The 23,317-nt window shown below is 50.4% G+C and overlaps 1 protein-coding gene and 1 non-coding gene across 2 annotated transcripts in view; one reads left to right on the top strand and one right to left on the bottom strand.

Annotated features, from left to right (window-relative positions):
- The first annotated feature begins 9,824 nt into the window (after positions 1 to 9,824).
- Positions 9,825 to 10,025, top strand: LOC123748474 (small nucleolar RNA U3). Its single transcript, XR_006771778.1, has one exon. It is a non-coding gene; the product is annotated as a small nucleolar RNA U3 (small nucleolar RNA).
- Positions 10,026 to 16,013: 5,988 nt separating this feature from the next.
- The window catches only part of LOC138363224 (nascent polypeptide-associated complex subunit alpha, muscle-specific form-like), a 10,714-nt gene continuing 3,410 nt past the window's right edge, over positions 16,014 to 23,317 (bottom strand). The window contains exon 2 of the mRNA XM_069322228.1: positions 16,014 to 18,832. Coding sequence (XP_069178329.1) covers positions 16,014 to 18,832 — 2,819 coding nt within the window. The remainder of the gene's footprint in view (positions 18,833 to 23,317) is intronic.

The following is a 23,317-nucleotide window of genomic DNA, read 5'->3' as shown; positions in this document are numbered from 1 at the left end:
ATGAAATTGGGTTGTGGTAAGAAGACAGGGCTCAGAGTTCCTCATGACAGAAGAAACCCACCTGGTATCTTACAGATATAGAGTTGAAGATTTATATCCCATCCAACTTGTCAAGACAGAACACGAAACGATGGGTATAAATTGGATAAGTTTAGATTTAGGAAAGACATGGGTAAATACTGGTTCGGTAACAGGGTTGTTGATTTGTGGAACCAAATGCCGCGTAACGTGGTGGAGGTGGGATCCCTCGATTGTTTCAAGCGTGGGTTGGACATGTATATGAGTGGGATTGGGTGGTTATAAATAGGAGCTGCCTCGTATGGGCCAATAGACCTTCTGCAGTTACCTTTGTCCTTGTGTTCGTGTCTCCAGGCCCGCATCAAGCGTATATTGTTACTGGTATATGTAAGGTTGACGAACATAAGAACTGCATTTAGAAACACAAATGTCGAGTCATTTAGTATCCTTTATGCCACATATATCAGACCAATTTTCCAATATGCAGCTCTATCTTGAGATAATTTCGGGGCTTTAGTGTCCCCGCGGCCCGGTCCTCGACCAGGCCTCCACCCCCAGGAAGCAGCCCGTGACAGCTGACTAACACCCAGGTACCTATTTTACTGCTAGGTAACAGGGGCATAGGGTGAAAGAAACTCTGCCCATTGTTTCTCGCCGGCGCCCGGGATCGAACCCGGGACCACAGGATCACAAGTCTAGCGTGCTGTCCGCTCGGCCGACCGGGGAAGCGGAAGTGTTCCAGTTAAGCTTTTGGGTGAACAAATCCACAAGAGCCGTGATGAGGGTTCGAACCCTACGTCCGAGAGGATCCCAGACGCGCCTTAATCGACTATACCACAACATGGTTAAAAGAATTGCAACCGGGAGTTCCTATATGTCGTGGCCTAGTCGATTAAGGCAGCGTCTGGAATCCTCTCGGACGTAGGTTCGAATCCTCTTCACGGCCCTTGTGGATTTGTTCATTTGATGCATCAGGCTATTGTGATTTCTGTGTGTAAAACTTTTGGGTGTTTGTGAGTCCCTTCCTACGTTACGTTTGATGTTGTTGTTGTTAAAGATTCGCTATCTGGACAAAGTTCCAAGTAGCACGGGCTATGGTGAGCCCGTAACTTACATGGCACAGGAGCGGGGCAAGTAGCACGGGCTATGGTGAGCCCGTAACTTACCTGGCACAGGAGCGGGGCAAGTAGCACGGGCTATGGTGAGCCCGTAACTTACCTGGCACAGGAGCGGGGCAAGTAGCACGGGCTATGGTGAGCCCGTAACTTACCTGGCACAGGAGCGGGGCAAGTAGCACGGGCTATGGTGAGCCCGTAACTTACCTGGCACAGGAGCGGGGCAAGTAGCACGGGCTATGGTGAGCCCGTAACTTACCTGGCACAGGAGCGGGGCAAGTAGCACGGGCTATGGTGAGCCCGTAACTTACCTGGCACAGGAGCGGGGCAAGTAGCACGGGCTATGGTGAGCCCGTAACTTACCTGGCACAGGAGCGGGGCAAGTAGCACGGGCTATGGTGAGCCCGTAACTTACCTGGCACAGGAGCGGGGCAAGTAGCACGGGCTATGGTGAACCCATAACTTACCTGGCACAGGAGCGGGGCAAGTAGCACGGGCTATGGTGAACCCGTAACTTACCTGGCACAGGAGCGGGGCAAGTAGCACGGGCTATGGTGAACCCGTAACTTACCTGGCACAGGAGCGGGGCAAGTAGCACGGGCTATGGTGAGCTCCTAACTTACCTGGCACAGGAGCGGGGCAAGTAGCACGGGCTATGGTGAGCCCGTAACTTACATGGCACAGGAGCGGGGCAAGTAGCACGGGCAATGGTGAACCCGTAACTTACCTTGCACAGGAGCGGGGCAAGTAGCACGGGCTATGGTGAGCTCCTAACTTACCTGGCACAGGAGCGGGGCAAGTAGCACGGGCTATGGTGAGCTCCTAACTTACCTGGCACAGGAGCGGGGCAAGTAGCACGGGATATGGTGAGCTCCTAACTTACCTGGCACAGGAGCGGGGCAAGTAGCACGGGCTATGGTGAGCTCCTAACTTACCTGGCACAGGAGCGGGGCAAGTAGCACGGGCTATGGTGAGCTCCTAACTTACCTGGCACAAGAGCGGGGCAAGTAGCACGGGCTATGGTGAGCTCCTAACTTACCTGGCACAGGAGCGGGGCAAGCAGCACGGGCTATGGTGAGCCCGTAACTTACCTGGCACAGGAGCGGGGCAAGTAGCACCGGCTATGGTGAGCCCGTAACTTACCTGGCACAGGAGCGGGGCAAGCAGCACGGGCTATGGTGAGCCCGTAACTTACCTGGCACAGGAGCGGAGCAAGTAGCACGGGCTATGGTGAGCCCGTAACTTACCTGGCACAGGAGCGGGGCAAGTAGCACGGGCTATGGTGAGCCCGTAACTTACCTGGCACAGGAGCGGGGCAAGTAGCACGGCTTATGGGTTACCTTTGAGACGTCTCGTGTCCGCTAGTGACGTAACAATATAAACTGTTCTTCAGTCACTGAGATTCATTTAGTTTGGCCAGGTGAGTGGTGCGTTGTAGCTAGACACCCGTTCTATCAAGCGTCTCGTTCTAGCCGAGTGTCTCGCTCAAGCAAGTATCTCGTTCTAGCGGAGTGTCTCGCTGAAGCAAGTATCTCGTTCTAGCCGAGTGTCTCGCTGAAGCAAGTATCTCGTTCTAGCCGAGTGTCTCGCTGAAGCAAGTATCTCGTTCTAGCCGAGTGTCTCGCTGAAGCAAGTATCTCGTTCTAGCGGAGTGTTCAGTTCAAGCAGCCTGTCCTTGACAACAAAGGCCAAAGGCTCGTTAATCCAGCCGCCAAACCCCCCTGTTTATTAATGAAAAACGGTTTATACACGACTCATAACTGTTAACGTTCGAACAGTGCTTCGCTGATGACCTCTGTTCGAATCTCTCTAAATGTTTCACACACGTATTTCAAATTCAAATAATCGCCAAACACAACCTAAACACCTAATATAACCTATGCTTAGCTATATATAGGTCTCTAATATATAATAATATTGATTTATACACGAGAAAAGCTCATTTTAATACACAATACACATTTAATACACAATTAGATAACTGCAATTAGATAACTATAGGGAGGAGTCAGCTCCCTATAGCAGGTGTCTCGTTATAGCAGGTGTCTCGTTATAGCAGGTGTCTCGTTATAGCACGTGTTCCGTTCCACCTGGTCTCCCATTCCACCTGGTGTGTCTAGTCAACTCCTAAATCGTTCCCCCACCTGGCCCGTTCCACCACCTGGCCCGCTCTCCATCTCTCTACCTCTACTCACACCCTGGAAGCCATTATCATTGATAAAGATAAAGAGAGCACCTCATTTAAAGTAAAACACGAACCTATTTACCTCAGGCGCGCCAAGGAGATTCGAACCTGTCACAGGGAAAGTAACGTCGATGGTCTTATCGACTACACCTCCACAAGTTTCGTGTTTTGAGATTTTGTATTAAGGCCGATTTTTTTTCTTTTTAATACCCTGGATGGAAAATTATGTTCATACGCGCTCTGCTCGCCCTGTTCGCTTGCCTCCCGGTGGAAAATGTCCTGAAGTCTCAACACATACTTGGAGATACAAGCGTCTCCAAGTTTGTGTGTATTTTGTATAATGCGATCATTGTAATTCAGGTTTTGTATTTTGATGCGGTCATCCGGTACAGGAACCGGCGGCCGGACCGAATGGCCTTCACTCCAAGACTTACTTTCTCTCTTTCTCTCTATTGGTGACGTATCTCAATGGTTCCTGAGGTATGAGGACCACACCACACACCAGAAGAGGAGGGGACGACGACGTTTCGGCCTGATAATGGTCCAGGACGGACCGAAACGTCGTCATCTCCTCATGTCATCATATCTCCTGCCACGTTATTGTAGCTCATCGTCTGCATGTCCTGATGGATATCCTCAGGTAGCTTGATGAGTCTTGATGAGTCTTAATGAGTCACTCTGCGGGGCCACATCATACAGGGGAGACTGTTCTCCTGTCTCCTAACCACACCGTGCAGGTGTGGCCACGCTACGGGCCACACCATGACAAAGACAGATCTGTAAATGAGATCTATACCTGGATCCTATTTCAGTAATGCCTACACCTGAAATTGAACTCTCAACACAATTGAAATACCTGCCTCTGAGAGAGCCCCCCCCCCACACCTGGACAGGCAGTTATGTTCCCACACATGAACCTCTCTCTCTCCCTCCCACCCCCAAGGGTAGTCAGGTTTACACACCTGAACTCCAAAGCACCCCAAAAGTGCCCAGTTTTACTCATTAACTCCGTATAATCTGCTTAATAGCGCGCTAATCTAACCTAATGATGGCCCAGCGAAACTTCCGACACATTTTTGATGTTGGATAAGTAATTGGAGGAAAATAACAGCTGAAAACAAGGTCACCCTAACTGGCACTAGAGCCGTGAGTAACTGCGAGGGAGAGTGTAGGCTCGGGCTAGTTAGTACGCCTGTTTTGTGACGTTCTGAACGTTCGAGAGGACGAATTGCACGAACAAGACTACTCAGTAGCTCGGTCAATAGAGTTGGACCCCACACGCTTGGGGTCCTGGGTTCGAGTCTCCTAGAACCCAGGTCAATGAAATTATGTGACTGCTTCAGTTCTACATGTCAGACTGAGCAGAGAAAAAAATAAAATTTAATAAATCTATTAAAAAAAAATAGATTTCTAGAAAATACTAGAAATAACAATGTGGTCTGATTCTGTGTAAGGATTACAAACAAGAAGAAATTGCTTTTCTCCTCTCATATAAGCTGTGTCTATTTTATTTGTCCAGAAGCTTGGAGCTAGCCTCACCCAACATTGCACGGTGATTGCTGAGAGGTAGGTGCCCAACATGGGTGTGTCGGAGACGAACCCCATTACTCTAATTATAATGTGGCCTTCTCCCATGGTGACCTTCATGAAGGGGGGGGGGGGAAAGGGGGCGACTCTGGAACAAGATCTACCCTGGAACAGGGTAGATTCCAAGTGTTGTTGACATACGTTGGGACGCCATTCATGATTATATGTTCCCATTTATTATCGTTATTTCTCATTATTTCATTTTTTGTAGAATGATGGTGGGTGGACCCGGGCACCGCCGGGTTACCCAATCTGGTATACCGTATACCAAATAAACTAAAATGAAAACACAAATGTGTTGAAGTAAACCTGTAAATAACAAATAAATAATCGAAATATTTTATTAGAAGATAAATCCGACTGAAATAAACGTGTCAGGAAACGATAAAAAAAAAATATGGAACAAAATTAATTCCAGCCTCCAGTTTACGGCGGAGACTACACCTGCAGGTCATAAGCAACAGGTGTAGCCGTGACCTCTTGACCTTCCTGTCCTCACACTCTCACAGGTGTTGCCACTATGACCACACTTTAACACTTATTAGCACCTTATTAGGCCCCTCCGGAGGTTGAAATTGAAATTGAAATTGAAATAAGTTTATTGAGGTAAAATACACACAAAGGGATGAGGTAGCTCAAGCTATTCTCACCCCTTTCACTCCGGAGGTTAGTCCCTCAATATTGCGGTTACCTTGAGGTTACCTTGAGGTGTTTCCGGGGCTTAGCGTCCCCGCGGCCCGGTCGTCGACCAGGCCTCCTGGTTGCCGGACTGATCAACCAGGCTGTTGGACGCGGCTGCTCGCAGCCTGACGTATGAGTCACAGCCTCAGGTCCTTTTCAATGCAGTAAAGCACCGGAATTCTGAAGTTTTTTGCCGATTGCGTTATAAATCACGTTGCTTCAAGTGTGAGGACAGGTTGCACCCATACTTATGTCTCACCTTGCAATACCTTTACAATTATTATGTAGTCAATGTTCCTTACTTTATTTAGCCACAAACTCCCTAGGTTATCCATAGATGGTTTCGGGGCTTAGCGTCCCCGCGGCCCGGTCCTCGACCAGGCCTATTTGTTACACTTCCCCCAGGAAGCAGCTCGTAGCAGCTGTCTAACTCCCAGGTACCTACTTACTGCTAGGTAACAGGCACATTAGGGTGAAAAAGTTATGCCTATTTGCTTCCGCCTCCACCGGGGATCGAACCCGGAACCTCAGAATCGGAAGCGATGTCCACTCAGCTATCAGGCCCTCCCACACCACAAACAAAACACATCATCTGCTTTACTGAGCCACAAACAATGCCCAACTCCCGGCTGTATTATTCACATCTCAACATTTAGGACGATTGGTGTATTTCTCATACAGTAAAAAAAAAGTATTGTATTTGCGGGAGAAAAGATTATAATGTCGTCGGATAATTTACACAAAGATTAGTTTTGGTAATCGCCGCGAGTGGCGCTGCTGTCTATCTTCCTGACGTCAAACTGGCGCCAGAAATGTTCCTTTTTTAACATTTATACAAAAGTTTTTATACAAATAAATAACACAATTTAAATTTAAATTTTAAATAACAAAAAAAGCAATGGAAAAAGTGTATACTGTATAAATATTTTCGTCCAAAGTTAACTATATTGAGTTTCACTCTTTCAACAAACAATCCAATTGGCTTGATGCATAATTTATTTTTAAGGTGTATTTCACAATTTATCTTGTCACCATTATTGAGATTGATTAAAAACATGTATATTTTACAATTAATATAATAGCAATACTGAGAAATGAAAACAATTTTCAAAAATACTCGGATACTATGAACCCGTTGTGTTCCCTGACGAGTTTGTGCACGCTGTGGGGCGTGTGTGCACGCTGTGGCGGGTGTGCACGCTGTGGGGGTGTGTGCACGCTGTGGGGGTGTGTGCACGCTGTGGGGGTGTGTGTGCACGCTGTGGGGGTGTGTGCACGCTGTGGGGGTGTGTGTGCACGCTGTGGGGCGTGTGTGCACGCTGTGGCGGGTGTGCACGCTGTGGGGGTGTGTGCACGCTGTGGGGGTGTGTGTGCACGCTGTGGGGGTGTGTGCACGCTGTGGGGCGTGTGTGCACGCTGTGGGGGGTGTGCACGCTGTGGGGGTGTGTGCACGCTGTGGGGGTGTGTGCACGCTGTGGGGCGTGTGTGCACGCTGTGGGGGGTGTGCACGCTGTGGGGGTGTGTGCACGCTGTGGGGGTGTGTGTGCACGCTGTGGGGGTGTGTGTGCACGCTGTGGGGCGTGTGTGTGCACGCTGTGGGGGGTGTGCACGCTGTGGGGGTGTGTGTGCACGCTGTGGGGGTGTGTGCACGCTGTGGGGGTGTGTGCACGCTGCGGGGGGGGGGGGGTGTGCACGCTCTAGGGTGTGTGCACGCTGTGGGGGTGTGTGAACGCTGCGGGGGGGGGGGGGCGTGTGTGCACGCTGTGGGGCGTGTGTGCACGCTGTGGGGGTGTGTGAACGCTGCGGGGGGGGGGCGTGTGTGCACGCTGTGGGGCGTGTGTGCACGCTGTGGGGGTGTGTGAACGCTGCGGGGGGGGGGGGGGGTGTGCAGGCTCTAGGGTGTGTGCACGCTGTTGGGGTGTGTGCACGCTGTAGGGGTGTGTGTGCACGCTGTGGGGTGTGTGAACGCTGCGGGGGGGGGTGTGCACGCTCTAGGGTGTGTGCACGCTGTTGGGGTGTGTGCACGCTGTAGGGGTGTGTGTGTGCACGCTGTGGGGGGGGGTGTACACGCTGTGGGGGGGGGGGTGTGCACGCTGTGGGATGTGTGCACGCTGTGGGGTGTGTGCACGCTGTGGGGGGGTGTGCACGCTGTGGGGGTGTGTGCACGCTGTGGGGGGGGGGTGCACGCTGTGGGGTTGTGCACGCTGTAGGGGTGTGTGTGCACGCTGTGGGGGTGTGTGTGCACGCTGTGGGGGTGTGTGCACGCTGTGGGGGGGGGTGCACTCTGTGGGGGGGTGTGCACGCTGTGGGGGTGTATGCACGCTGTGGGTGTGTGTGCACGGTGTGGGAGTGTGTGCACAATGTGGGGGTGTGTGCACGCTGTGTGGATGTGTGCACGCTGTGGGGGTGTATGCACGCTGTGGGATGTGTGCACGCTGTGGGGTGTGTGCACGCTGTGGGGGGGGTGTGCACGGTGTGGGGGTGTGTGCACGCTGTGGGGGTGTGTGCACGCTGTGGGGGTGTGTGTGCACGCTGTGGGGGTGTGTGCACCCTGTGGGGGTGTGTGCACGCTGTGGGGGGGTGCACTCTATGGGGGTGTGTGCACAATGTGGGGGTGTGTGCACGGTGTGGGTGTGTGTGCACGGTGTGGGGGTGTGTGCACGTTGTGGGGGTGTGTGTGCACGCTGTGGGGGGGGTGTGCACGGTGTGGGGTTGTGTGCACGCTGTGGGGTTGTGTGCACGCTGTAGGGGTGTGTGTGCACGCTGTGGAGCGTGTGTGCACGCTGTGGGGTTGTGTGCACGCTGTAGGGGTGTGTGTGCACGCTGTGGGGGTGTGTGTGCACACTGTGGGGGTGTGTGCACGCTGTAAAGGGGGGGGGGTGCACGCTGTGGGGTTGTGCACGCTGTGGGGGTGTGTGCACGCTGTGGGTGTGTGTGCACGCTGTGGGGTGTGTGCACGCTGTGGGTGTGTGTGCACGCTGTGGGGTGTGTGCACGCTGTGGGGGTGTGCACGCTGTGGGGGGTGTGCACGCTGTGGGGGGTGTGCACGCTGTGGGGGTGTGCACGCTGTGGGGGTGTGTGCACGCTGTGGGGCGTGTGTGCACGCTGTGGAGCGTGTGCACGCTGTGGGGGTGTGTGCACGCTGTGGGTGTGTGTGCACGCTGTGAGTGTGTGTGCACGCTGTGTGAGGGTGTGCACACTGTGGGGGTGTGCACACTGTGGGGGGGTGCACACTGTGGGGGTGTGTGCACACTGTGGGGGGTGTGCACACTGTGGGGGTGTGTGCACACTGTGGTGGTGTGCACGCTGTGGGTGTGTGTGCACACTGTGGGGGTGTGTGCACATTGTGGTGGTGTGCACACTGTGGGGTGTGTGCACACTATAGGCGTGATGTACACTATCCTTAGGGAGGCGATCCGCTCAAAGAAATGTATTAGGAACGACTACGTAATGAACGCTATTTTCTACTTTCTATCCGTGGTTAGGTTAGGTTAAGGTTAATTTAGGTTAACTGTTTTATATATAATAATAATAATAATAATAATAATAATAATAATAATAATAATAATAATAATAAATCTAAGTGTGTTGCTTCAAATATATTTCCAATAGATAAAAACAATAAAAGATCTCTCTGCCGCGAGCTATTACCCAATGAGACCTTTCTATATCAATTTCAATGAAATTGCCTCATCGGAGATTCGAACTCGCGTCACAGAAAAACGAGATTCGTCATACTCACCACTCCTGGAAGTTGCCAACAAGCCAGACTCATTGAGACACCCAGACGACATTGCCGGTCTTGGTACTGGAAAAATTCATCGCTGGAAGCTTCCACTCCAGAGGGGTTTCGGGCGCTGATAAAGACATATATGTATTCTCTCGCGGTAAAGGAGAATATATGTGGCTGGTGGAACGGGTCGAGGTGGAGATTGTCACGTGAAGCTTAGAGGAAGGTACTCTGACATGCGTGTAGTGTTATATGGCTCCTGGGAGTTGTGTTAGTCTGTGGTTTGTTTCTTGGTCTCTGTCACACTGACCTGGCTCTGTGGTGCACTGTCTTGGCTCTCTGTCACACTGACCTGGCTCTGTGGTGCACTGTCTTGGCTCTCTGTCACACTGACCTGGCTCTGTGGTGCACTGACCCTGGGTCTGTGGCACGTTGACCTGGCTCTGTGTCACACTGACTTAGCTTTGTGTCACACTGACCTGGCTCTGTGTCACACTGACTTAGCTCTCTGTCTATACTTCATAGGATCAATTCTATAGCATGATTCCCGAGTTCCTCGACCGAAACTTGGAATGAATCAGACACTGTGATGACGGAGCTACGTGCGAGCCTCAGAGAGGGAAGCAGTTCAAGTTCCCTGACCTAGATCTTCGATGACGGTTCACTCCCCGTTTACCACGTGTGAGGAACCTTGCACAGGCTGAGCAGTGAGAGTCACAATGAACTATGGAATTTCCAAGTGTTCTCCCCCGCCATAATCCCTACCCTTTGCCCCTCCCCATAATCCCTCCCTTCCCCTCAATAGCCTTCGGGATATACACACTCAGACCCCATCAGGGACAGAGGTAGGAAGCAGGGAGGCGTATCTGTGGTCTCCTGGGGGCCCCTGGCTTCTGTACCTAAGCGTATTCCATCGTCTCGGTTTATTGCTCTCCGATATTACCCTCAAGATATTTTCTTTCCACATTTATTCGTCTACATACACAGACATGCCCGATGTATACCTGGATACAGGAGGGGAAAAAAATGTATTTTTCAGGAAATAAGTAGTCAGGATTTAAACAAAAATAGATGCATATGATTTTAGTTTTAGGGAAATAAATTGTTTCGACCAGACAGCAGGGTAAAGCATTGACGCCTTGCTTCTTAAATGGTGTTCCAAGAATGATGTAATCAATACTTCATCTCTGAACGGGAGAAGAAAAATATTGATTTTGTCAGCAACGTGGAAATTGGGTCAACACATTTAGGGAGTAGTGGTTAGTGGAGGCATAGAACCCTTCACAGTTTCAGTTGTTGTTGTTGTTGTTAAAGGTTCGCAAACTGGAACAAAGCTCCAAGCAGCACGGGCTATGGTGATCCCGCAGTGCCTTAGAGAGTTTCGGTGTGTCAGTGTTTTGAATGAGGTCTAACAAGAGGTGCTTGAGTTAATATATACAATGGTTAACACTGGAAATATTAACATTATTCTACATCTTTACCTTACACTAGAGGAAGCCCACGTGAGGTGTGGTACACAGTTCTGGCCTCTGTACCACACTAGAGGAAGCCCACGTGAGGTGTGGTACACAGTTCTGGTCTCTGTACCTGAATGGACATCAATTATCTTGAAAACATCAAATAAAGAATAACATAATTAATGCAATTGTGAATTCTTCGTAAAAAAAAACAGGTCAAGAGTTTACTTTCTTGAAAAAACATAGTGATGTTAAAATATTCAAACAGTTAAAATTAATTAACAAATTATCAATGGATACAGCGTACAAATAGATAAATGTATACAAGGAAGGGATACAACACTGGTATAGAAACACTGAAGAGTGACGCTCACACTGACAAAGAGTGTCATGAGCTGATTCTGTTTGATTGCATAATTTTTTTAACAGATAATTTAATGATGTCACAGATCCCCCTTTAAGCCTCTGATTAGCTGCCTTTAATTAACAACAAAATCTATCTATTGCGTTCCGCTTCCTCTGACAGGCGCCATCTCGTTCAGCTGGGATTTTCACCCTTCGTTGCTCTTGACTTAAAGGTTAGCCTCCAGCTCCTCCTTGTCGTTATACAATATGTTGTATATCGCTGTTGTATGTACTGCTGTTCAAGATGTATTGCATTTCCCCAAAGCCTCTTATCGATCCATTCATTCTGTATGACGTGGATATATCCATCCCACACGTATATTATCCACTGTAATGTATTTATTTCGTATTTTATCATATACTTTATAAAGCTCCGCTGCTCTAAAGCCTTATAAAGCCTCTCCCGCCGACAGCTTTATGGGATTAAGCTTTTTCTTCCTAAACTTACCTGTGGCAACGCGTGTTTTGATCATCTAAATCTCGCGATTAGCAGGAATTAATTCAAGTCTTTAATCTACTCTCACATTCCGGGTGGAAATGTAAATTTGTCTGAGGCCGGTATTACGTTACGGTTGGGAACAGCAGGTTGGGTTGTGGGCTGGCAAGCGACCTTATAGCTCGGCCTGGGGGATCAAAGACTAGGGAGGTTATACATCGCTGAGTCTGGCCAAGGCATATTGCTGGAATTTAGAGGTTGATTTCCAGAACTGGCTTGTTACCCCGCGTCCTTGTTTCGTGTAGTTCTTGGGTTGGATTTGTGTGTGTGTGTGTTGATATGTGGATTGAGATACACACACACACACACACACACACACACACACACACACACACACACACACACACACACACACACACACACACACACACACACACACACACACCTCTCTGCACCCCCCCACACCCCCCCCCCCCTCTGTAACCAATCGCATCCCCTCTCCTTCCCTCCATCCCCCCCCCCTGTTGCGACGTTTTCTATGCATCGGACTCGATAGGTTAGGTGGGCTGCTTGGGTTGGTACGTTTCTGGTTAGGCTAAATAGCTACATTTTTTTTACGTAGTGGCAAATCGAAAATAATGGGCTGGTTGAGCACTTGAACACAAAAACGTACTGGTCAGGAAATGATTGACAGGTCATCAGCGTGAGAGAGAAACAAGGCATAAAGTAGAGTGCACGTGCTGTCAGGGAGGACAGATCTCATCAACCTGTCAGTCAGTCAATCAGTAAGGCCGCACACGACGGGCATAAAGGAAATCTTTATTTTTCTTCAAAGGTCACTTGTAGCGCAGCGTGAGTTTGTCCTGAGGTAGATGTGAGCCGGTGACGTCAGGTAGAGACGTCAGGTAGAGACGTCAGTGATGGGGACGTCAGGTATTGACGTCAGGTAGAGACGTCAGTGATGGGGACATCAGGTAGTGATAAGATGGACATCGTGTAGTGACAGAGAGAGAGAGAGAGAGAGAGAGAGAGAGAGAGAGAGAGAGAGAGAGAGAGAGAGAGAGAGAGACAGACAGAGAGAGAGAGAGAGAGAGAGAGAGAGAGAGAGAGAGAGAGAGAGAGAGAGAGAGAGAGAAAGAGAGAGAGAGAGAGACAGAGAGAGACAGAGAGAGAGAGAGACAGAGAGAGAGAGACAGAGATTCACTCCACCATTTCAGCTATACCACAAACTGGACCAAGGTCCAGAGCGCTGTGACTGTCACGTCAGCGACATGGGTCGGGATATCTGGTACAGTCAGGTTACTGTGGCTCGCGCGCTGCACTTGTACCCAGATAAACAGACCCGTACAACAGCCAACATATTCACAAATAGATTCTAATTCGCTTTGTATAATAGAATCGAACGTCCTCCGTTGCCTCAGTGAAGACACCTCCACTCGGAGGATTTATGAGTACATCTACTCACACATGTCTTAAAGATGACTCGCCTCATAAGAGCATCATGAGAGAACCTCATAAGAACAGTGAGGAGAGACCCCAACATGTTACGTCAGCCGACACCAGATGGCGTACAAATATGGAGGAGCCAGAAAAGGGGACAGGTAGGAAACGAAAAGTAGAGAGGTAGGCAATTAGGGAGTAATGGAAAAGGGGAAATAGATTGGAAAACAAGAAGGAACAGAGGAAAGAGAAAGGACTAAAGGTAGGAGAGAAAGATAAAATGGTAAAATATGTTAAAATATGGTAGGAAGACAACTTGGGACTAGGAAGGAAGGAAGGAAGGAAGAGGGGAAATGATGATAAAAGGTGTTCGGAGAGAGAGAAGTGGCCTGAGTGAGAGTTGAGAGGAGAGGCGGGGGTAGAAAGTGCTGTACGAAGACCGGAGATTTGGTTAAACCGGAGAGGAAATGAGGTATAAAGTGGGAAAATGGAATAGATGGCGGAGGAAATAGCAATGAATAGGCAGGAGAAAGAGTAGAATATATATATTATATATATTCTTATATATTTTCTAAGAGTAGAATATATAGAATATATATATGAATATATATATTATATGAATCAACTGTTATTGTTATAAACAGCCTCCTGGTGCTTCGGAGCTCATTAACTGTTTAATAATTGTAAACAAAGCCGCCAAAGATTGAGAAAAGATGTACAGGGGCCAGATTCACGAAGCAGTTACGCAAACACTTACGAACCTGTCCATCTTTTCTCAATCTTTGACGGCTTTATTTACAATTATTAAAGCAGCAGGTCAGGCACACCTGGTGCGTGGTCTCCCACACCTGGTGCCTGGCCTCCCACACCTGGGGCCTGGCCGGCCACATCTGGTGCCTGGCCTCCCACACCTGGTGCCTGGCCTCCCACACCTGGGGCCTGGCCGCCCACATCTGGTGCCTGGCCTCCCACATCTGGTGCCTGACCTCCCACACCTGGTGCCTGGCCTCCCACACCTGGTGCCTGACCTCCCACACCTGGTGCCTGGCCTTCCACACCTGGTGCCTGACCTCCCACACCTGGTGCCTGGCCTCCCACACCTGGTGCCTGGCCTCCCACACCTGGTGCCTGGCCGCCCACATCTGGTGCCTGGCCTCCCACACCTGGTGGCTGACCTCCCACACCTGGTGCCTGACCTCCCACACCTGGTACCTGGCCTCCCACACCTGGTGGCTGGCCTCCCACACCTGGTGCCTGGCCTCCCACACCTGGTGCCTGACCTCCCACACCTGGTGCCTGGCCTTCCACACCTGGTGCCTGACCTCCCACACCTGGTGCCTGGCCTTCCACACCTGGTGGCTGGCCTCCCACACCTGGTGCCTGGCCTCCCACACCTGGTGCCTGGCCTCCCACACCTGGTGCCTGACCTCCCACACCTGGTGCCTGGCCTTCCACACCTGGTGCCTGACCTCCCACACCTGGTGCCTGGCCTCCCACACCTGGTGCCTGGCCTCCCACACCTGGTGCCTGGCCTCCCACACCTGGTGCCTGGCCTCCCACACCTGGTGCCTGGCCTCCCACACCTGGTGCCTAGCCGCCCACACCTGGTGCCTGGCTTCCCACACCTGGTGCCTGGCCTCTCACACCTGGTGCCTGGCCTCCTACACCTGGTGCCTGGCCGCCCACACCTGGTGCCTGGCGTCCCACACCTGGTGTCTGGCCGCTCACACCTGGTGCCTGGCCGCCCACACCTGGTGCCTGGCCGCCCACACCTGGTGCCTGGCCTCCCACACCTGGTGCCTGGCCTCCCACACCTGGTGCCTGGCCTCCCACACCTGGTGCCTGGCCTCCCACACCTGGTGCCTGGCCTCTCACACCTGGTGCCTGGCCTCCCACATCTGGTGCCTGGCCTCCCACACCTGGTGCCTGGCCTCCCACACCTGGTGTGCCTGGCCTCCCACACCTGGTGCCTGGTCTCCCACACCTGGTGCCTGGCCTCCCACACCTGATGCCTGGCCGCCCACACCTGGTGCCTGGTCTCCCACACCTGGTGCTTGGCCTCCCACACCTGGTGCCCGGTCTCCCACACCTGGTGCCTGGCCTCCCACACCTGGTGCCTGGCCGCCCACACCTGGTGCCTGGTCTCCCACACCTGGTGCTTGGCCTCCCACACCTGGTGCCCGGTCTCCCACACCTGGTGCCTGGCCTCCCACACCTGGTGCCTGGCCTCTCACACCTGGTGCCTGGCCTCCCACATCTGGTGCCTGGCCGCCCACACCTGGTGCCTGGTCTCCCACACCTGGTGCTTGGCCTCCCACACCTGGTGCCCGGTCTCCCACACCTGGTGTCTGGCCCCCCACACCTGGTGCCCGGTCTCCCACACCTGGTGTCTGGCCCCCCACACCTGGTGTCTGGCCCCCCCACACCTGGTGCCTGGCCTCCCACACCTGATGCCTGGCCGCCCACGCCTGGTGCCTGGTCTCCCACACCTGGTGCTTGGCCTCCCACACCTGGTGCCCGGTCTCCCACACCTGGTGTCTGGCCCCCCACACCTGGTGCCCGGTCTCCCACACCTGGTGTCTGGCCCCCCACACCTGGTGTCTGGCCCCCCCACACCTGGTGCCTGGCCTCCCACACCTGATGCCTGGCCGCCCACGCCTGGTGCCTGGTCTCCCACACCTGGTGCTTGGCCTCCCACACCTGGTGCCCGGTCTCCCACACCTGGTGCCTGGCCGCCCACACCTGGTGCCCGGTCTCCCACACCTGGTGTCTGGCCCCCCCACACCTGGTGCCTGGCATCTTTCCTGACACTTGAAGATAAAAATAGCCCCCCGGGGGCGGACACTGACTCAGCAAGACTCATCAATTAGCAGTATTCACTTCGTCTTTCTGAAGAATCCTCCAAGCTTAATTAAACTCTAAGACAAATTAAACGACGCACTGATTAACACACCGAGCTTTACCGCTCAGTCTTCATGCGTTCTGAGCGTTCTTGGTGATGCGGGACTGTTCTTGGTGCTGTGGGAGCGTTCTTGGTGCTGCGGGAGCGTTCTTGGTGCTGCGGGAGCGTTCTTGGTGCTGCGGGAGCGTTCTTGGTGCTGCGGGAGTGTTCTTGGTGCTGTGGGAGCGTTCTTGGTGATGCGGGAGTGTTTTTGGTCCTGTGGGAGTGTTCTTGGTGCTGTGGGAGTGTTCTTGGTGCTGCGGGAGTGTTCTTGGTGCTGTGGGAGCGTTCTTGGTGCTGCGGGAGCGTTCTTGGTGCTGCGGGAGTGTTCTTGGTGCTGTGGGAGTGTTCTTGGTGCTGTGGGAGTGTTCTTGGTGCTGTGGGAGCGTTCTTGGTGCTGTGGGAGTGTTCTTGGTGCTGCGGGAGTGTTCTTGGTGCTGTGGGAGTGTTCTTGGTGCTGTGGGAGTGTTCTTGGTGCTGTGGGAGCGTTCTTGGTGCTGTGGGAGTGTTCTTGGTGCTGCGGGAGTGTTCTTGGTGCTGTGGGAGTGTTCTTGGTGCTGTGGGAGTGTTCTTGGTGCTGCGGGAGTGTTCTTGGTGCTGTGGGAGTGTTCTTGGTGCTGTGGGAGTGTTCTTGGTGCTGTGGGAGTGTTCTTGGTGCTGCGGGAGTGTTCTTGGTGCTGTGGGAGTGTTCTTGGTGCTGTGGGAGTGTTCTTGGTGCTGCGGGAGTGTTCTTGGTGCTGTGGGAGTGTTCTTGGTGCTGTGGGAGTGTTCTTGGTGCTGCGGGAGTGTTCTTGGTGCTGTGGGAGCGTTCTTGGTGCTGCGGGAGCGTTCTTGGTGCTGCGGGAGTGTTCTTGGTGCTGTGGGAGTGTTCTTGGTGCTGTGGGAGTGTTCTTGGTGCTGTGGGAGCGTTCTTGGTGCTGTGGGAGTGTTCTTGGTGCTGCGGGAGCGTTCTTGGTGCTGTGGGAGCGTTCTTGGTGCTGTGGGAGCGTTCTTGGTGCTGTGGGAGTGTTCTTGGTGCTGTGGGAGTGTTCTTGGTGCTGTGGGAGTGTTCTTGGTGCTGTAGGAGTGTTCTTGGTGCTGTGGGAGTGTTCTTGGTGCTGTAGGAGTGTTCTTGGTGCTGTGGGAGTGTTCTTGGTGCTGTAGGGGTGTTCTTGGTGCTGTGGGAGTGTTCTTGGTGCTGCGGGAGTGTTCTTGGTGCTGTGGGAGTGTTCTTGGTGCTGCGGGAGTGTTCTTGGTGCTGTGGGAGTGTTCTTGGTGCTGTGGGAGTGTTCTTGGTGCTGCGGGAGTGTTCTTGGTGCTGTGGGAGTGTTCTTGGTGCTGCGGGAGTGTTCTTGGTGCTGCGGGAGTGTTCTTGGTGCTGCGGGAGTGTTCTTGGTGCTGTGGGAGTGTTCTTGGTGCTGTGGGAGTGTTCTTGGTGCTGCGGGAGTGTTCTTGGTGCTGTGGGAGCGTTCTTGGTGCTGCGGGAGCGTTCTTGGTGCTGCGGGAGTGTTCTTGGTGCTGTGGGAGTGTTCTTGGTGCTGTGGGAGTGTTCTTGGTGCTGTGGGAGCGTTCTTGGTGCTGTGGGAGTGTTCTTGGTGCTGCGGGAGCGTTCTTGGTGCTGTGGGAGCGTTCTTGGTGCTGTGGGAGCGTTCTTGGTGCTGTGGGAGTGTTCTTGGTGCTGTGGGAGTGTTCTTGGTGCTGTGGGAGTGTTCTTGGTGCTGTAGGAGTGTTCTTGGTGCTGTGGGAGTGTTCTTGGTGCTGTAGGAGTGTTCTTGGTGCTGTGGGAGTGTTCTTGGTGCTGTAGGGGTGTTCTTGGTGCTGTGGGAGTGTTCTTGGTGCTGCGGGAGTGTTCTTGGTGCTGTGGGAGTGTTCTTGGTGCTGCGGGAGTGTTCTTGGTGCTGTGGGAGTGTTCTTGGTGCTGTGGGAGTGTTCTTGGTGCTGCGGGAGTGTTCTTGGTGCTGTGGGAGTGTTCTTGGTGCTGCGGGAGTGTTCTTGGTGCTGCGGGAGTGTTCTTGGTGCTGCGGGAGTGTTCTTGGTGCTGTGGGAGTGTTCTTGGTGCTGTGGGAGTGTTCTTGGTGCTGCGGGAGTGTTCTTGGTGCTGTGGGAGTGTTCTTGGTGCTGCGGGAGTGTTCTTGGTGCTGTGGGAGTGTTCTTGGTGCTGCGGGAGTGTTCTTGGTGCTGTGGGAGTGTTCTTGGTGCTGCGGGAGTGTTCTTGGTGCTGCGGGAGTGTTCTTGGTGCTGCGGGAGTGTTCTTGGTGCTGTGGGAGTGTTCTTGGTGCTGCGGGAGTGTTCTTGGTGCTGCGGGAGTGTTCTTGGTGCTGTGGGAGTGTTCTTGGTGCTGCGGGAGTGTTCTTGGTGCTGTGGGAGTGTTCTTGGTGCTGCGGGAGTGTTCTTGGTGCTGTGGGAGTGTTCTTGGTGCTGTGGGAGTGTTCTTGGTGCTGCGGGAGTGTTCTTGGTGCTGTGGGAGCGTTCTTGGTGCTGTGGGAGTGTTCTTGGTGCTGTGGGAGCGTTCTTGGTGCTGTGGGAGTGTTCTTGGTGCTGTGGGAGTGTTCTTGGTGCTGCGGGAGCGTTCTTGGTGCTGCGGGAGCGTTCTTGGTGCTGCGGGAGCGTTCTTGGTGCTGTGGGAGTGTTCTTGGTGCTGTGGGAGTGTTCTTGGTGCTGTGGGAGTGTTCTTGGTGCTGTGGGAGTGTTCTTGGTGCTGTAGGAGTGTTCTTGGTGCTGCGGGAGCGTTCTTGGTGCTGTGGGAGTGTTCTTGGTGCTGTGGGAGTGTTCTTGGTGCTGTGGGAGTGTTCTTGGTGCTGTGGGAGTGTTCTTGGTGCTGCGGGAGCGTTCTTGGTGCTGCGGGAGCGTTCTTGGTGCTGTGGGATCGCTCGATATCTTCTGAGTGTTCTCGCTTTCTTTATATTTTAAAATTAACCTGCTCCATTACTGCCTCCTATCGGATTATTTTCATATTCTTTGATTAATTCTTTTGTTTTCTTCCCTTGCTTTGTCTAGTCTTCTCCTCTTACTCTCCCCCTCCTCGCTGTGTTCTATTACTCTCTCCCTCCCCGTGTTCTATTACTCTCTCCCTCCCCGTGTTCTATTACTCTCTCCCTCCCCGTGTTCTATTACTAACTCCCTCCCCGTGTTCTATTACTCTCTCCCTCCCCGTGTTCTATTGCTCTCTCCCTCCCCGTGTTCTATTACTCTCTCCCTCCCCGTGTTCTATTACTCTCTCCCTCCCCGTGTTCTATTGCTCTCTCCCTCCCCGTGTTCTAATACTCTCTCCCTCCCCGTGTTCTATTACTCTCTCCCTCCCCGTGTTCTATTACTCTCTCCCTCCCCGTGTTCTATTACTCTCTCCCTCCCCGTGTTCTATTACTCTCTCCCTCCCCGTGTTCTATTACTCTCTCCCTCCCCGTGTTCTATTGCTCTCTCCCTCCCCGTGTTCTATTACTCTCCCCCTCCTCCCTGTGTTCTATTACTCTCTCCCTCCCCGTGTTCTATTACTCTCTCCCTCCCCGTGTTCTATTACTCTCTCCCTCCCCGTGTTCTATTGCTCTCTCCCTCCCCGTGTTCTATTACTCTCCCCCTCCTCCCTGTGTTCTATTACTCTCTCCCTCCCCGTGTTCTATTGCTCTCTCCCTCCCCGTGTTCTAATACTCTCTCCCTCCCCGTGTTCTATTGCTCTCTCCCTCCCCGTGTTCTATTACTCTCTCCCTCCCCGTGTTCTATTACTCTCTCCCTCCCCGTGTTCTATTACTCTCTCCCTCCCCGTGTTCTATTGCTCTCTCCCTCCCCGTGTTCTATTACTCTCCCCCTCCTCCCTGTGTTCTATTACTCTCTCCCTCCCCGTGTTCTATTGCTCTCTCCCTCCCCGTGTTCTAATACTCTCTCCCTCCCCGTGTTCTATTACTCTCTCCCTCCCCGTGTTCTATTACTCTTCTCCTGTTCTTTTGTCTCCTATCCTTCCCTTTACTCCTTTTCTACTACATTCACCCTCCCTACAGCTCCACCTTCTATTCCCTTCTCCCTTCATCTATTCTCTTTTCTTCTCTCTCCTCCTCCTCCTCCTCCCTTCAGAGCCTAAGAAATGTCTTCACGACATAAGCAAAAACAAAGCAATTAGAGGTGTTTAATTACCGACACCCCTCGAATTATTTCATTAACCTGCAGCCCGTACCTGTCAAGGTTGACGGTGTTCAGGCGACGAGTCACAATAACGTGGCTGACGTATGTTGACCAGACCATACACTAGAAGGTGAAGGGACGACGACGGACCGAAACGTCGTCGTCCCTTCAACTTCTAGTGTGTGGTCTGCTCAACATACTTCAGCCACGTTATTGTGACTCATCGTCTGTTGAAAACAGTCTTGGAGTCACAATAACGAGGAGTCACAATAACGTAGCCGAAGTATGTTGACCAGACCACACACTAGAAGGTGAAGGGACGACGACGGACCGAAACGTCGTCGTCCCTTCACCTTCTAGTGTGTGGTGTGGTCAACATTGACCATGTTGATGTGCCTCCTCCTCCCGGTCAAGGGTTGCAGGGGGTCGAGGCTGCAACTAGGTCGAGTATGTTTGTAATCATGCAACAATTCTCAGCAGTTTCAGTGTATTTCTGAGGAAAATTCAATGTATCAGGAGGTGGCGGAGAGTGTGTCAAGAGATCGAGTGTCAAGAGGTAATGTATTTGGTGAAGTCGAGTGGGTTGATTGTGCAATATTGTTAGCTGTTGTATTTCTATGTATAGGCTACTGTATTTCTCCGTAAAGGCTACTGTATTTCTGCGAAGGCTCTTGTCTTTCTATGTATAGGCTACTGGATTTCTCCGTAAAGGCTACTGGATTTCTCCGTAAAGGCTACTGTATTTCTCCGTAAAGTATACTGTATTTCTCCGTTAAGGCTACTGTATTTCTCCGTAAAAGCTACTGTATTTCTCCGTTAAGGCTACTGTATTTCTCCGTAAAGGCTACTGTATTTCTCCGTAAAGGCTACTACTGTATTTCTACGTATAGGCTACTGTATTTCTACGTAGGTGTGTGCATTTATTTTTTCTGCCTGCAGGATCGAGCTGGGTTCGTGTGTGTGTATTTACTATTTGTATTTGCGCCTGCAGAATCGAGCTATTAGCTCTTGAACTCCGCCTTTCTAACCAATCTATTTTTCATATGTTATGTCTACTACATATATTTCTCTCTCTAACACACACACACACACACACACATCCCCAGGAAGCAGCCCGTAGCAGCTGTCTAACTCCCAAGTACCTATTTACTGCTAGATGAACAGATGCATCAGGGTGAAAGAAACTCTGCCCATTTGTTTCCGCCTCACCCGGGGATCGAACCCGGGCCCTTAGGACTACGACCACCGAGCGGTGTCCACTCATCCGCGGGACCCTGTGTGTGTGTGTGTACTCACCTAATTGTACTCACCTAATTGTGCTTGCGGGGGTTGAGCTTTGGCTCTTTTGTCCCGCCTCTCAACTGTCAATCAATTGGTGTACAAATTCCTAAGCCTACTGGGCTGTGTGTGTGTGTGTGTGTGTGTGTGTGTGTGTGTGTGTGTGTGTGTGTGTGTGCGTGTGTGTGTGTGTGTGTGTGTGTGTGTGTGTGTGTGTGTGTGTGTGTGTGTGTGATTAACCAATGAAGCACATGCAAAAAGGTAGACCTGAACAGTGATTTTTAGGAATTCAGTTGTAAAATTTCACTCCAAAGGTCGAAAAAAAATATATAAGTACCAAAATTCCACACTGGAATTATTAATTTTCAATTCATATGTCGATCGTGACGTAGCAAGTGCATCTGTTGATAGCAGCGGAAACATAGCAACTATATTTTTTTAATTGTGTCTGTGAATGTGTTAATCTGTGAGCTTTGAATGTGTTAATCTGTGAGCTTTGAATGTGTTAATCTTTGTGTGTTTGAGTCATTGTTTCCCTCGGTCCTCTGAACGACAAAGCCGATATTTATGTCAATAAAAACCATCTAGTGAGAGTAGTCTTGAGAGATATCTTATATAACATTGAGAAAAAAGGTTGGTGAGAGTTTAACCGGTTTGTCTGTGGAAGAGTTCATTTTATATATGAAACAGTCCAGTTTGTATATGAAACAGTCCATTTTATATGTGAAACAGTCCATTTTATATGTGAAACAGTCCATTTTATATGTGAAACAGTATATTTTATATATGAAACAGTCCATTTTATATGTGAAACAGTCCATTTTATATGTGAAACAGTATATTTTATATATGAAACAGTCCATTTTATATATGAAACAGTTCATTTTATATATGAAACAGTCCATTTTATATATGAAACAGTCCATTTTATATATGAAACAGTTCATTTTATATATGAAACAGTCCATTTTGTATGTGAAACAGTCCATTTTATATGTGAAACAGTCCATTTTGTATATGAAACAGTCCATTTTATATATAACAGTCCAGTTTGTATATGAAACAGTCCATTTATATATGAAACAGTCCATTTTATATATGAAACAGTCTATTTTATATATGAAACAGTCCATTTTGTATATGAAACAGTCCATTTTATATATGAAACAGTCCATTTTATATATGAAACAGTCCATTTTATATATGAAACAGTCCATTTTATATATGAAACAGTCCATTTTATATATGAAACAGTTCATTTTGTATTTGTATATGAAACAGTCCATTTTATATATGAAACTGTCCATTTTATATATGAAAGTCAATTTTATATATGAAACAGTCCATTTTATATATGATACAGTCCAGTTTATATATAAAACAGTCCAGTTTGTATATGAAACAGTCCAGTTTGTATATAAAACAGTCCATTTTATATATGAAACAGTCCATTTTATATATGAAAAAGTCCAGTTTATGAAAGATTCAGGTCGGTTAATGGAAGAGTCAATCTGATTGGTCAAATGATCATCCCCTTTAAACAAAGGACGAATCCGATTAAACGAAGGATCAATCCGGTTAAAAAAAATCTATCATCGTGTTATTCACGTAATTTGAAATTGATATTGAAATCAGATTGCGAAAGTATCTTTTAAACTTTCCCTTTAAAAACAGGATTTATTAAAATGGCGGAAATCATTTAATATTAACGTATGATAAAGGATTATACCACGATTATATTAATCCTAAAGAGTAATATATTTGAACCTTCTGTATGTAATTTGAAGTGATGTAAAAATAAGAGGACATTGGTGCTAGACTGGTGAAGGTGGGGTGAAAGTATGGTGAAATTGTTGAGAATGTTAGAGGAAAATTGTGGAGAAAGTTAGGAGAACGTTTGGTGAAAGTGAGGAGAAAGTTTGGTGAAAGTGTGTTGAAAGTTTGGAGAAAGT

Source organism: Procambarus clarkii, chromosome 10 (assembly GCF_040958095.1).
Source record: "Procambarus clarkii isolate CNS0578487 chromosome 10, FALCON_Pclarkii_2.0, whole genome shotgun sequence".
In the NCBI taxonomy this organism is placed as follows: domain Eukaryota; kingdom Metazoa; phylum Arthropoda; class Malacostraca; order Decapoda; family Cambaridae; genus Procambarus; species Procambarus clarkii.
This window is presented reverse-complemented; position numbering and strand designations above follow the sequence as displayed.